The sequence below is a fragment of the Trichechus manatus genome, unplaced genomic scaffold (genome assembly GCF_000243295.1).
Source record: "Trichechus manatus latirostris isolate Lorelei unplaced genomic scaffold, TriManLat1.0 scaffold00240, whole genome shotgun sequence".
Lineage (NCBI taxonomy): Eukaryota > Metazoa > Chordata > Mammalia > Sirenia > Trichechidae > Trichechus > Trichechus manatus.
In genome coordinates, this window is record NW_004444176.1 from 79,937 (window position 1) to 94,409 (window position 14,473).

At 51.5% G+C, this 14,473-nt stretch overlaps 1 protein-coding gene across 4 annotated transcripts in view; it reads right to left on the reverse strand.

Moving 5' to 3' along the window:
* CD5 (CD5 molecule) overlaps positions 1–14,473 on the reverse strand; it is a 28,146-nt gene that overhangs the window by 1,413 nt on the left and 12,260 nt on the right. Inside the window, exons 2-11 of one of the 4 annotated variants that reach the window (XM_023743180.1) lie at positions 11,880–11,918; positions 7,539–7,844; positions 7,035–7,097; positions 6,108–6,431; positions 3,598–3,891; positions 2,734–2,859; positions 1,907–1,960; positions 1,148–1,302; positions 741–860; positions 81–172 (exon numbers count right to left, since the gene is read on the reverse strand). In XM_023743180.1, coding sequence (XP_023598948.1) covers positions 81–172; positions 741–860; positions 1,148–1,302; positions 1,907–1,960; positions 2,734–2,859; positions 3,598–3,891; positions 6,108–6,431; positions 7,035–7,097; positions 7,539–7,844; positions 11,880–11,918 — 1,573 coding nt within the window. The remainder of the gene's footprint in view (positions 1–80; positions 173–740; positions 861–1,147; positions 1,303–1,906; positions 1,961–2,733; positions 2,860–3,597; positions 3,892–6,107; positions 6,432–7,034; positions 7,098–7,538; positions 7,845–11,879; positions 11,919–14,473) is intronic. The other 3 variants (XM_023743182.1, XM_023743181.1, XM_023743183.1) reach the window with 3 other exon arrangements.

Sequence of the window (14,473 nt, forward strand, 5' to 3'; positions counted from 1 at the left end):
TGTATATGGTCAGTGTGCTATTCATTCATGGGCAGAGCTGTGCCTCGGGCCAGCCTGGGGTCAGGCTGGAGCCAGCTCACCTTTTACAGCCTCTGAGTCCCGTGCAGATCGTAGTCACTGTCAGAAGAGTTATCAGGCTGGGCAGAAGAACGGTGCAGGGCCCCTTCAAGAGCTGGGGAGAGAAAGGAGGGGCCATCTTCAGACAGGTTATCCCTCTGGCCTCAGAGCCTGGGGTCACGCAGCACAGCCGGTCACAAGATCAGAGGGGTTTTTATGAGCTGGTGGCTCCACTATCTGTTTTGATTGAATCTGCCAAGTGTTCACTAATGATGCTGCACTCTAGGCTCCCTGGGGCTGAATTGTTTTTGCTGGTAAGGGAGCATTCAGTGCAGGCTCCTGCAGGCCACTTTATGGCCCCTTCCTGGCTCGAAGGAATCCGAGGGGCCGCACGTAGCACCAGAGAATCAGGCCCATTAGGCCACAGTGGTGCAGGGGTTAATGGCATCTGATGCATTCTTCTTTTCAGAGGAGTGGCTGGGGCCTCCAGGGGACAGCTGGGGGCCTATTAAGGCTGCATCCCTTTCACGTCCTCCCCCGCCGTGACCTGTGGTCAAGCGGGGCAGTTTGATCCCCCTCCCCTTGGGGCATCCCTTCTCTTCTCTGCTGCAAAGATGCAGCCCGGTCTCCGCACTGCTGCTGCAGCTCTGCCTCCATTCCTAGAGGCCCCAGCTGGTGCTTACCCGGATAAGCCGAGATGTGGGAATTCCTGGGGGGCTGACTGTATTCGTTATCCACGTGTGAGGCTGTGCGGTTCTCGACCTGGGACCGGACAGTTGCCGTGTGGTTGCGATGGAAAGATACTGAGCAAATGCAGGGGACGGTGTCATTAGACTTGATTCTGTCCTCCTCCTCCTTCCCCAACAGCTGCCCCAAACTTTGGTCCTGTTCCCGTTATGCAATGTGGGGGCAAGGCTCCCACACCTTCTTCAGTGCACCCCCTTTCTTCCCAGAGAGGCCCAGCAGCAGACATTAGAGAAATCGGGGCTGGCCAGCAGTCTAATGGGCAGGGTGGGGCTTCACACAGTCAGTGAGTCAATCATCAAACATTTATTGAGCAGGGAGTTGGAATACCAAGGGTAGGACAGACCTCCCAGTACGCCAGAGCTGATGGCCTTCGTATTGCAGAAAAGACAGCAACAGAGAGCCTTCTGGAAGGATTTGGCCGTTGAGCCGGAAAGGGGGGAAGAAGGTGGACTGGGAGGCAGGAAGAGGGTTCTATCCGTTGGGTGGCCCTGGCTGTGGCTGGAGAGGAGAGGGTGAAGACCAGGGGTGGGTGGGCTGGCTGCACCAACATGTTCTAAAACAGATCCTTTAAAGTTGTTCCATGATAAACACACTCCATGATAAAACTAACATGGACAACCTTTCTTAATACAACCCAGCTCTAAGAGATGAACAATGCAAAATGCTCCATAAAAGTTCTGATAAGTCCTGAAATAAAGAACCTTGCTTAGCTTTGGTTAACTCATTATTTTCCAAATCCATTTAATCACAAAATCGTCTTTTCTGAGTTCTCCAATTCTGTTGGCCACCGTACTGGGGGATACTGCCCGAGGAGGCAAAGGCTGCTGGTTAAGTCAACCCCAGAGGTGAGGCAAGAAACAGAGGGGACACTGTGGCCTCTGAGGCTTCTGGGGCAGAAACCACCCAACCACCGGCCCCATCAAGAAGCCTCGGCCTCCCTGGTGTGGGGGTGTCTGCTGACCACAGTCACACCTCGGACAAAGTGGTGGAGATCAGAGGCCTCAAGCGGCCACTAGCTCTGTCTGCAGTCATGGCCTCCTTCCTGAGCCCTGTGGACACCAACTGGGGCCAAGGGAGGACCCTACCTCCAGTGGACACTTACTGTTCTGGTTCATTCCTGTTGGGCCAATCCACTGGCGCTGCTTCTTCTGGCGGACTAGGTGACAAGACAGGAGAGGCAAGTTAGCGTGGGGGCAGGGAGGGAGGAGGCAGCAGGTGCTGCTGGTCCTGCCACCTGGAGTCTCTTGGTACCTCAGTTTCCTAACTTGCTTGGGAGGTTGAAGTGGAGCCATCCAGCTCCGAAGCCGTGGCTGAGGAGGGTGCAGAGGTGGCTGGTTCTCCAGGAGATGCGGCCCCAGGGTTTTAGAACAAAAGGGAAGATCTTCAAGGGCATCAGGGACCAGCTAACACAGTCCACCTCTGGGTTATCTCTTTTTAGCCTCTCTAATCCCACCTCCTTGTCTCTAAATGATTTTCTCCTGCCTTCTACAAGGCAAGAATAACAAACGACTCCCTACATTCACAAGGCGTGCAGTCTCCCACTTGGTAGATGAGGAAACTGAAGCTCAGAGAGAGGAGGAAGCTCAGTCACAGCTCCGGTAGCTGGTAAGTGGTGGAGCTGGGCTGGACGCGTGTCTCCTGACTTCAGAGCCCGTGCCTGTGACCCTCTAAAGAATGGCCACACCCTCCCTTTGGTCCAGAGTCGGTCTCAGCTGGGCCATAGATATGGTGAATCAAGAATGCGTTTATGGTTTCTGTTCCATTGGACAGGAGAAGGGCAGGGCTGGGTGGTGAAGCAGAATGGCCTCCACCCAGCTCTCTGGGCAGGACCCTTCCTCTGTGGGGCTTGAATGCAGCTTCTCTAGTCTGCTCACAGAGGGAAGGGGCACAAGGGGTCGAAAGTGAGTGGCTCAGGGCACAACCACCTACATTTCTTCACCAGCTTCTTATAGGCGAGAGGGCCACACACGACCAGCAGCACGGCCAGGAGCAGGAGGGCCAGGATGATGCTCATCACAGTGCCGGCGCCCAAACCCGCTGGGCGCAGGTCCTGGCCTAGGGAAGGAGAGGAGTCAGGTCAGGCCCAGCCCTGTGGGTGTAGACACTGTCTGTTCAGAGCCTTCCCCAATCACCCTTCTTCCAGGAATTCACCAGCGTGCGTGGAAGGCAATTATCTATCTATTGGCTGGTCTCTCCATCCATCTCTAGACTTCTCTGCTACTCGTTTGTTCGTTCACCTTTCATCATCTAGTAATTGATCATCCAACTATCATTTGCCACTCTTGTGGCAACTTTCTACCATTTGTCAGTTACTTATGCCTGATCGCCTTGCCATCATATACCAATATACCAGTTGCCAGCCAGCCATCTGCTTATCTATTTACCCATCTGTCTTTCCATCCATCCATTCTCCATTCATCTATTCATCATCCATCCTTCCTTCCATCCATTCATCCATCCATCCATCCATCCAACCATTTCTTTTATTCCTTATTCAGTCACCGCCCATCTGTCCATTAGTGTAGCAATATCTACCATCTATCCCTTGATTTTCTATCTTCCATCCTGCCGGTAAGCGTTCTTTAATCTATTAGCTGCTTATTGCCTGGTCCAGTCTCTGTTTGTTGTTCATGCTCACTGCTGTCTGAGTGCTCTCACCCTCCCTCCCCTCATCAATCATCTTCTCATCCTTTCCTGGGTTTCTAGGGCTCTGTGTCATGCTCCTGGGACCTGTTCTTCAGAAACAGGGAAAGTCCAGCACTGCCCTCAGCCCACTCTACTGCCCCAACTCACATGTGACAAACACCCTTTTGCAGTAGAATTGTTTCTTGTGAAGCTCATGGCACTGGGACAGCTTCTTCTGGGGACAGATGAGCCCCAGGGAGGTCTTCTCACTGGCATCCAGCTGCCGATAGGTATTGACGCCGCCACACTGCTGCTCCTGGCACACCTCCTCCCACCGTGCTGTGTTCTTGGCTGGGAAGCTGTCGCACAGGGCTGCCCATTGCCCACCCTGGCGCACCTCCACGGTGCCTTCACACGTGCCGCGGCCCCCCACCAGGCGGCTCTGCACCTTGGGCTGGAAGTCTGGGAAGGGGAAGCAATTGGATAAGAGAGGGCAGACTGGAGGCAGCTCCTCGGCAGCCTGAGCCTGTCCTCCTCCACTGGTGAAGCCAGAGCCTGGCCAGGGCCAGTTTTGCACAGGCAGACACCGTGTGGGACCACCAGGACCGGGCTGCCTTCCTTTCTGCCCTTCCTTCCTACCTAGCGTCCCCTCTGGCACTTCTCCTGACCGAGCTCTGTATCTGGCCGCTCTGGGCAGTGGCCAGCAGACATCCTAGACGCAGCAGCATGGGCACCTCCAGTAAGGAAGCTGGCAGGGGGCTGATGCCCGTTGGCAGTGTTAGCAGGGAGCTGGCCCCGACCCAGTCAGGGGTAAGAGAAGGCAGTGGAAAGAGGCTCTACCTGGTCTAGCGCCCCTTAGAAACATTGTCTTATTCCCTTACTCCTCCTTGGGAAGAGACGGGGCTTTTCAGAAGAGGGAAACTGAGGCCCAGGCATGGGAAGCACCTCCTGCTCTGAGTCCTGGACAAACCCCTGGAATCCTGCTTTCCCAGACCCAGCACCTCAGAGGTAGGCTTTCATTGACTTGGGCCTGTTTCCGCGTCAGGGTGGGGCCTGGATTCTCTTCCAGGACAATCAGCCTATCTGAGGCCTGCACATGCTCGGTTGAGAGGGAGTGTGCCCTCACCAGCTTTGTCCAGTTTCCATAGCAACATCCACCTTCAAAGCCCCAGTGATCTTCTGCTTAGAGGAAACCAAAGGCAAGACCCCAGCTGAGAGGGGAGTGGGGCTGAAAACCTGCCCCCACCCCCTCATCAGGCCAAGGGATCCTGGGGGGCTGCTTCTGGCTGGAGGGGGCAACTTTTTGCTAATTCACACAAGGGGTTCCTATGGCTGGGGGTGGCCCTGCTTACAGACAGCAGAGTGGTCCAGAGCAGCACTTCCTAGACTCTACAAATCATAGGGCGTCTTGCGAAAATGCAGATTTGGATTCCTGGGTCTGGGTGGGGCCTGAGACTCTGCATTTCTTCCAGATGATGCTGGTGCTGCTGCTGCTGGTCCAGGACTACACTTTGAGTAGCCAGGGCTCAGTGATACTGCTTGAGTTGAAATCCCACCTCATGCTCTATGACACCGTACAAAAAAATTTAACCTCACTGAGCCTCAACGTCCTCATCTGGAAAACAGGGATAATAATATCATCCACCTTTTAAGGTTGTTGTGAAAATTAAATGAAATAACACACTGGAATGGTCCCTGGCACAAAGTACACTCTCAGTAAGCATTATTATCGTCTGGACAAGAGTCGCTGGGTGCCGCAAGTGGTTGAAGCAATCTCTCCTCCCATCTGCTTATGGCTGGGACCTTCCTGTGGCGAGAAGCCCCCCTGGGACCTAGTCTGCGTTCTCTCCCTCTGCCCTGGTCCAGAGCCCCAGGCAGACAGGCCAGGCCTCCTGGGGCCCCAGGGGCTGCTCACCATCTCTCCAACCTCATCTCTGGGGATTTACCTACGGCTGCTAACCAAAAAAATGTCTGCAGTTTGAATCCTTCAGCCACTCCTTGGAAACCCACTGGGGCAGTTCTACTGTGTCCTCTAGGGTAGCTGTGAGTCGGAATTGACTCGATGGCAACAAGTCTGGTTTTGGTTTGGTCTGCTATGAAGAGGAGTCCTGTTGGTGCTCCAGTGCTAACGTAAACATTGGTGGTTCAAACCCATTCAGTGACTCCACAGCAGAAAGACCTGGCGATCTGCTCCAGTAAAGATTACAGCCTAGAAAGCCCTATGGGGAAATTCTACTCTGTGACATAGAGTCTGTATGAGTCCAAAATCAACTTGATGGCACCTAACAACAATAGCTCCTATGAGGCTCGTGCCCCTGACATGCTGCATCCTGCTCTGGCCCTTGGCGCAAGCCTAAAGAGAACCTTGTCATTTCCTCCACCAGACCCTCGCTCCTTCCCTCCTTCAAAACCCATGTGTAGCCTTGCTTCTTCCTGGAAGCCCTGCTGGCCCTACCTCCCCACTGGGCAGCTGAGCCAGTGGCTCGCTGGGCTCATTCAGTCTTACTGGCAGGGGTTCCCAAGGCGCTGTGCGCGTGTGTGTCCTGCCCCGTGTTCTCCCACAGTGCCTGGACCCTGTGTGGCAGAAAACCAGCCTTGACTGACCCTATGGGGATGCTCTGACCATGACGGCTCCCCGGGCCCCAGAACCACTCAGGTCCTGGCCAGGTCTCACTCACCTGAGCAGATGAGGCCGATAGCTGTGCCGCGCTCCCAGGGCTGGCGTTTTTGGAAGCACTGCTCCAGGGAGGCACAGCTGGCATTCTGGATCTCCCATTGCATCCACTCCTGGCGTGTGTCCGGCGTAGCCTTTAGCGTGGCCTCTGGCAGATGCCTCAAGAACGAGCCGCACCGAAGGTGTCTACAGATGAGGTCTCCCAGGCCCTGGGTCAGGTTCTGGGTCCCATTGCTGATGGTGCCGCCCAGGCTGCCATGGTAGAACTCCACCACGCCAGCACAGCTCAGGCCCCCTGGCCCTTCCACCAGCTGCAGCCTGGGGGGTGCTGGGACAAAGGAGAGGGGCAGAGGGGAACGCGGGCCTGAGTGGTGATGGACCCAGCAGCAGAAGCCTTCGCCCTTAACCATGCTACACACCTTGCTGTTTGGCCCCAACACATGGACAGATGAATGACTGAACCTTGGGAGGTAGTGAGTTTCCCATCAGAGGGAGGTCCCAAATATCGCATAGGAAATAAGAAACCAAACCCGATGCTGTCGAACTGATTCCAACTCATGGCGACCCCATGGGTTACAGAGTAGAGCTGCACTCCATTGGGCTTTCTTGGCTGTAATCTTTATAGAAGCAGATCGCCAGGACTTTCTTCCAAGGTACCGCTGGGTGGGCTCAAACTGACAACCTTTAGGTTAGTGGTCCAGCACACACTCTTTGTGCCACCCAGGGCTCTTGCATAGGACATACTTATAACAAAAAAAATCCCCTGTTTGTTTGAAATTGTGTTGTGCATAGGATCGCTATGAGTGAGAACCGACTCCACCACACCCAACAACAACAAACAACATTGGAAATTCAAATTTAACTGGCGTCTTGCACTTTTATTTGCTATATCTGACAGCTCTACCCCGGTGGGGGCTCGGGGTTCTCTTACCTGTGGGCTCCGGAGTGGTGGTGGGCGGGGGGCTTGTAGGTAGAGGTGCTGCCGTTGTTGGCTCTGAAATGAGATACCCAGGTGAAGGAGGGGCAAGAGGCCCAGGGCGGGAAGAATGAGGTGGGGGAGGAGGGAAGACTGTGGGGTGGGGGGCAGCCGGCAGTGTGGGGAGAGGCCCGAGCTCACAATGTAAGCTTCACATTAAGTCCACTTGGCCCAAATATTGTCTGTATGCCTCACAACAGTGCTGTGAGGTGGGCAGTATCCACCCTATTTTACAGATGGGAAGATGGAGGTTCAGAGGGTAGCAGCTGCAGACCAAGTCCTCGACTTTTCCCATTCTACTAGACCAGCACCCCTGCGGCCTTCCCCCTCCACTTCCCCCACTGGTGTGTGTGATCGGGGAGGGATGTTGTGAACCGGGCACCCCCTCCCACTGCCGGCCCAGCCTCCTCTGGGCAGGTGACCAGGTTGAGGTTGCCATGTGGTAGAGCTGGTACCCACCTAAGCAGATCAGTATCAGAGTGCGGCACGGGCTTGCCCCTTGGCTGGTGCAGTTAGAGAAGGACCCTAAGGATCCATGGCAGAGGACCTTGTTCTGTGTGCTGCTGAAGAGCGAGAGGGCCAGCTCCAAGGCCCTTCCACATCTCAGCTGCGGGCAGAGGTTCTTGGCCAGCCTGGTGGCGTCCTCCTCGTGGTACCGGCTGTGGCCCCAGCTCTCGCTGCACACGGAGAGCCACCTGTCCAGGTGACGGACCTCTAGCCGGCCCTGGCACCGTGAGCTGGAGTTACTCAGCCTTATCTGGATCTCTGGGGGCCAAAAAGGTGGCGGGATTGGGGACAGTGAGACTGGGAAGGGCCCTTCACTGGGGCCCCCATTACCTCCCCCCACCCCCACGATCAGTCCAGCCAGGCTCCCTCCTGCCCACATGCTGCCTTCGCCTCCCCTCGCCTTCCTCCTGTCATCTTTGTCACTTCTGAGCACGGCAGGGGCTTCCTAGGAACTCGGGCTGGGCAGCTCCTGACCCAGGTGGCTGCAGGAGCTGGGCCCAGGGTGGGGACAGTGGCAGGGGGTACTCCAGATTCCAGAGCCAGAGAGGGACGTGGAGCAGTGGGTATGGGGTTCTCAGCACCCACAGCCCAGCAGAACCGCCCACCTGCCCCACTCTTCTCGGTTTTGTTTCAGTAAAGCTGACATGGGCTCCCATGCCTGGTTTTTAAAAATATTTTTTTAACTTTTTAAATTAATTTGATTGAGGTACAATTTACATACAGTGAAATGCATTCATTTTAAGGGTATAGTTCAAGGGGTTTTGACAAATGTATACACTCAATTAACCACCACCATAATCTAGACATAGAACATTTCCATCACCCAGAAATTTCCCTCATGCCCCTATGCAGTCAATTTCCCCAAGGCCAGGCCCAGGCAACCACTAATCATCTTTCTGTCACTAGAGATGAGTTTTGCCTATTCTAGAATGTCATATATATCGAATCATATAGTATGTTGGGAGCCCTGGTGGTGCAGTGGTTAAGAACTGGGCTGCTAACCAAAAGGTCAGCAGTTCGAATCCACCAGCCGCTCCTTGGAAACCCTATGGGGCAGTTCTACTCTGTCCTATAGGGTCGCTATGAGTCGGAATCGACCAGGTGGTTGGTTAATAGTAACTTGTTGCTGTTGGTAGTTGCTATAGAGTCAGCTCCGGCTCATGGCAACTTAATAACAGAATGAAACATTGCCTGGTCCTGTGCGATCCTCACAATCTTTGGTATGTTTGAGCCCGTTGTCACAGCCAGCGTGTCAATCCATCTCGTTGAGGATTCCCCTTGTTTTTGCTGACCTTCTACCAAGCATGTTGTCCTTTTATAGTGACCGGTCTTTTCCTGAAGATGTGTCCAAAGTAAGCAAGATGAAGTCTCACCACCCTTGTTTCTAAGAGCAGTAGGGCTGTACTTCCTCCGAGACAGATTTGTTTGTTTTTCTGGCAGTCCGCCGTATATTCAATACTCTTTGCCAACACCATAATTCAAATGTGTCAATTCTCTTTCTGCCCTTCTTTTTCATTGTCCAGCTTTCACATGCATATGCACACCTAGGATGCACTTTTTCCTTTTTTTTGGTCTGTCTTCTTTTGTTCAACATGTTTTGAGGTTTATATTGTGGCATGATGGTTTTTCTTTTTTATTGCGGAATAATATTCCATTGTATGGATCCGCTACAATTTGTTTATCCATTCACCGTTTGGGTTGTTTCTACTTTTTGGCTACTATGAGTAAAGCTGCTCTTGGTATTTGCGGACAAGTCTTTGTGTGGACACGTTTGCAACTCTCTTGGGTAATATCTAGGAGTGGAATTGCTGGGTCACAGGTAGGTATATGGCATGTGTGATTTTATAACGCTCGATGAAGGAAAATATAAAAATATATACTCATTTGTATTTGCAAAAAGAGACTCTGGAAGAGTATGCAAGAAAGTATTAAAGTTGTTATTGCTGGGTGTCGGGGGTAGAGAGACTGGACAGATGGGGGACAGAGGTGAAAATAATCTTTAATGTGGATCTTTTTGTATTTTTAAAATTTTTGAGCCAGGCGGTTGTATTACCTGCTCAATAAGTTAAACATTTTTAAAAAGTCTCTTCTGAGTGATTCTGAGGTGGATGTTTTTCCTGTTGAGAACTGCTGGTCAGGCTGCTGTTTCTTCTCACAGATGAGGACACTTAGGGCCCAGAGCGTATGACTGGGACTCGCCGAGTTCACTCAACTAGTTAGAGGCAAAGCAGGGTAATCCTAGCACCTAACATAGGCAGCGCCACCCGTCTGTCAGTTTGCTGTACTGTGGTGACTTTTGTGTTGCTGTGATGTTGAAAGCTATGCCTCCTGTATTTCAAATACCAGCAGGGTCACCCATGGTGAACAGGTTTCAGTGGAGCGTCCAGACTAAGGCAGACTAGGAAAAAAGGCCTGGCGATCTACTTCTAAAACTCAACCAGTGAAAACCTTATGGATCACAATAGAACACTGTCTGACTCCCTTGCTTTGGACACATCCTCAGGAGGGACTCAATCACTGGAGGGGGACATCGTGTTTAGTGAAGTAGAGGGTCAGCGAGGATTAGGGAGACCCTAAGCGAGATGGATTGGCACAACAGCCACAAGGATGTACTTGAACAGGCTGCCGATTGTGAGGATAATGCAGGACTGGGCAACGTTTCGTTCTGTTGTATACAGGGCTTCGAACCAATTCAGATTGGTTCAATCATGGCTGATGAAGTAAAACCAGAAAAGATCCAAATTTTTAAAATTTAGGTGATCTGGGCTGGTTAACAAGAAAAATTATGGGTCGGAGCCCTAGTATGGGAGACTCAAAAGAGTTATAGCGCGCCCTATCAGGGGCCTGATACTGGAGCCTGGGTTATTGCAGGACTGTGGAGAGCGACGCACATTCAAAGTGGTGTAGTCAGCCGCCATCTTTGAGTGGGGCACTTCTGTTTCTGACTCTGCTTATCAAGAGATTTGGTTGCTATGCAACACACATGCTGCCCTTGTTTTCTAAGAGGAAGATTAAGTTTCTAGCAGGGCTTAAAAACAAACAAAAACACCCAAACCTGTTGCTGTTGAGTTGATTCCGACTCATAGCAGCCCTACAGGACAGGAGCACCTGGTGGATTTGAACTGTCGACCTTCTGGATAGCAGCCGTAGCTCTTAACCGCTGTGCCATCAGGGTTTCCTAGCAGGGCTTAGGCCCGTAATTTTTCCTGTTCTGGTTACCATTCCGGTTCACCCACATTTTAAAAATTTGGATCTGTTCGAGTTTTACTTCATTGGCCGTAACTGAACTGGGCAGAACGAGGTCGAAGCCCTGGTTGTACGTAAGGTCATCATGAGTCAGAGTAGACCCAACGGCGGTTATTTATCATCTACCTCTATCTATCTGTCTGTCTATTATCTGTCAATCATCTATCTGTCTATCTATCTATCATCTCTAATATTTGCAGACTGCTTTGCAGGCTTTCTCCCCAGTAAGCTGACTCACTGAATCCTCACCAGGGAAAAGATTTTATGCCCATTTTACAGGGGAGGAAATTGGGACTGAGAGAGCAACTTGCTAGGGCTGGGAGCTTGAAGGCAATGCAGGTTTCCAGGAGCTGGCCTCAGGCCCCTGTGGCCTCTCTGGTGGCCCGGTGGCTTCATGAGACTTCGCAGCCACAATTCCCCAAAATACGTTCAGCATGATGTTAACACAGGTGATGCGGAAAGAGAGGCCTGCAGCGAGATGACTTGGGGACCTGCCGAGTTAAATGCTTGAACAGGTTTCCTCACTGCAGGACTCCGCGGGGCCTTTTCTGCACTGGGAATAGTCTCCAACGGGTAAGACAGTGTCACCTACCCTTTGTCCAATGTGTTCCGTAGAACCCCGTTTGGGAAACACTGGCCTCTAGGATTAAAGTCCCACCTCAGAGGGTGGCCATTCAATGTGCTTTATAATCTGGTACCGCCTCTCTCTGCAGCCTCAGCTGCAAACGCCTTTGAGTCTGGCAGGACTGGTCAGGTGATAGGTGCGTGTACCGGCTGGCGCGTTTCTGCGGGTGGTGTAAGTGGGTCATAATAATAATTATCATGAGCATTAGCATTTGTGTGGGAGCTTTATAGCCTACAAAAGGCATCCACCTGCACACGGGCATCCTAAATGTGTGTGTGTGTCTGCCTATCAGTCTCTGTGTGGGGGGTTCTCTCTGGTGGGGGTAACAGCTTCTTAACCTGCAGGTCTCCCTGCAGCCTGCTGGACCCCCATCCCCACTTCCCTCCTCCCCCCCTGCAGGCCTCTGTGCGGCTCTTCCTTACCTGAGTCCTCCCTGATGAAACCTCCGAGGCAGGAAGTGACTGCAGAAGGGAGATAGGAGGGTCAGGAAGTGAAGCCTCCCTCCTTCTCCCTTCTCCCCGACCCACACACGCCCACGGCTCGAGCAACGGCCTTTTCGGCCTGCCCCCACTCTACCCCACACACCATCTCGGGGCAGAGATTTCCATGCTATAGGTTGTAACCCCTAAGTAGGTCATGAAATCAATCCAGTGGGTTGCAGCCATTGATTTTTTAAAAAAACGAAATGGACTAGAATAGACAATGTCAAAACATGCGGTGCATTGTCAGGGCGGGTATCACTTCTTGTGCATGGGGTTGTGATGTAAAAACGTCCTGTGCTTTGCTTTCGATCAAAACAGTTTGAACAGCACAGTGCTAGAGAGATAAGACAGGAGCCAGGAAGGGATCCTAAGGCATGTGCTGTTGTCTGATATTCCCAAGGCTGGATAAGAGTGACAGCAATTTCTCTCCAGAGGAGGAAATCGAAGCTCCGAGTGATGGAAGGACTCGCTCAAGGTGGCACAGCCAGTTGGTGACAGAGCCAAGACCACAATCCCCTGAACTTGGGTTTGTAGGGAACCGACCTTCCCCTGGCCTGGCTCCTGCCAGGGCCCATTAGATGGGAAATGGGCCATTTGGGAGGTTCTACCTCCTTTCACCACCCATGATGGCCATATTTCAGACTAAGACAGACTAGGAAGACAAGCCTGGCAATCTACTTCCGAAAATTATCCAGTGAAAACTCTATGGGTCACAGCAGAATATTGTCCCAATATAGTACTGGAATATGAGCCGTCTGGGTTGGAAGACACTCAAAACACTCACTGACTCAACAATGGACTTGAGCTGTGGTGGTTTGCGTGTTGCTGTGATGCTAGAAGCTCTGACACCAATTTTTCAAATACCAGTACCCCAACGATCATGAAGATGGCACAGGACCAGACAACGTTTTGTTCTGTTGTACCTGGGATTGCCATGAGTCAGCAACTAACAACAATAATAACTGATTGTTGTTGTTAGGTGCCGTCAATTCGCTTTCGACTCATAGCAACCCTACGTACTACAGAACGAAACACTGCCTGGTCCTGCACCATGCTTACAATCGTTGTTATGCTTGAGCCCATTGTTGCAGCCACTGTGTCAATCCATCTCGTTGAGGGTCTTCCTCTTTTTCGCTGACCCTCTACTTTACCAAGCATGATGTCCTTCCCCAGGAACTGGTCCCTCCTGACAACACGTCCAAAGTATGTAAGAAGTAGTCTCGCCATCCTTGCTTCTAAGGAACGTTCTGGTTGTGCTTCTTCCGAGACACATTTGTTCGTTCTTTTGGCAGTCCATGGTATATTCAATATTCTTCGCCAACACCACAATTCAAAGGCGCCAGTTCTTCTTTGGTCTTCCTTATTCACTGTCCAGCTTTCACATGCATATGAGGCGATTGAAAATACCACAGCTTGGGTCAGGCACACGTTAGTCTTCAAGGTGACATCTTTGCTTTTTAACACTGTAAAGAGGTCTTTTGCAGCAGATTTACCCAATGCAATGCATCTTTTGATTTCTTGACTGCTGCTTCCATGGGTGTTGATTGTGGATCCGAATAAAATGAAATTCTTGACAACTTCAATCTTTTCTCAGTTTATCATGATGTTGCTTGTCTGTTGATTATTGAGTCGTAAAGATTACAGCTACTAACCAATCAATGCCCATGGAAGCAGCAGTCAAGAAATCAAGCAACGCATTGCATTGGGCAAATCTGCTGCAAAAGATCGCTTTAAAATGTTAAAAAGCAAAGATGTCGCTTTAAGGACTAAGATGCACCTGACCCAAGCCGTGGAGTTTTCAGTAGCCTCATACGCACGTGAAAGCTGGACGATGAATAAGGAAAATCGAAGGAGAATTTATGCCTTCAAACTATGGTGTTGGCGAAGAATATTGTATATACCATGGACTGCAAAGAAGAACGAAAAAATCTGTCAAAGAACAGCCAGAATGCTCCTTAGAAGCAAGGATGGTGAGACTGTTTCACATGCTTTGGACACATTATCAGGAGGGATCAGTCCCTGGAGAAGGCCATCATGCTTGGTAAAGTAGAGAGTGGGCGAAAAAGAGGAAGACCCGCAATGAGATGGATTGACACAGTGGCTGCAACAATGGGCTCAAACATAGCAACCGCTGTGAGGATGGCTCAGGACTGGACACTGTTTCCTTCTGTTGCACACAGGGTCGCTGTGAGTCAGAACTGATTCCATGGCGCCTAACAACAACAAAGATTACAGCCAAGAAAACCAAACTCACCATGGTGGACAGGTTTCAGCAGAGCTTCCAGACTAAGAAAGATGAGAAAGAAAGGGCTGGCAGTCTACTCCAGAAAATTAGCCAATGAAAACCCTACGGATTACACAACATTGTCTGAGACTTTGACTTCCTTACTTTGGATGCACCGTCGCGGGGACTGACTGCTGGAGAAGGACACCATGTTTGGTAAAATGGAGGGCCAGCGAGAAAGTGAGAGAAACCTTCAATGCGATGGTTTGGCCTCAACAACGGACTCGCACACCAACGAATATGAAGATGG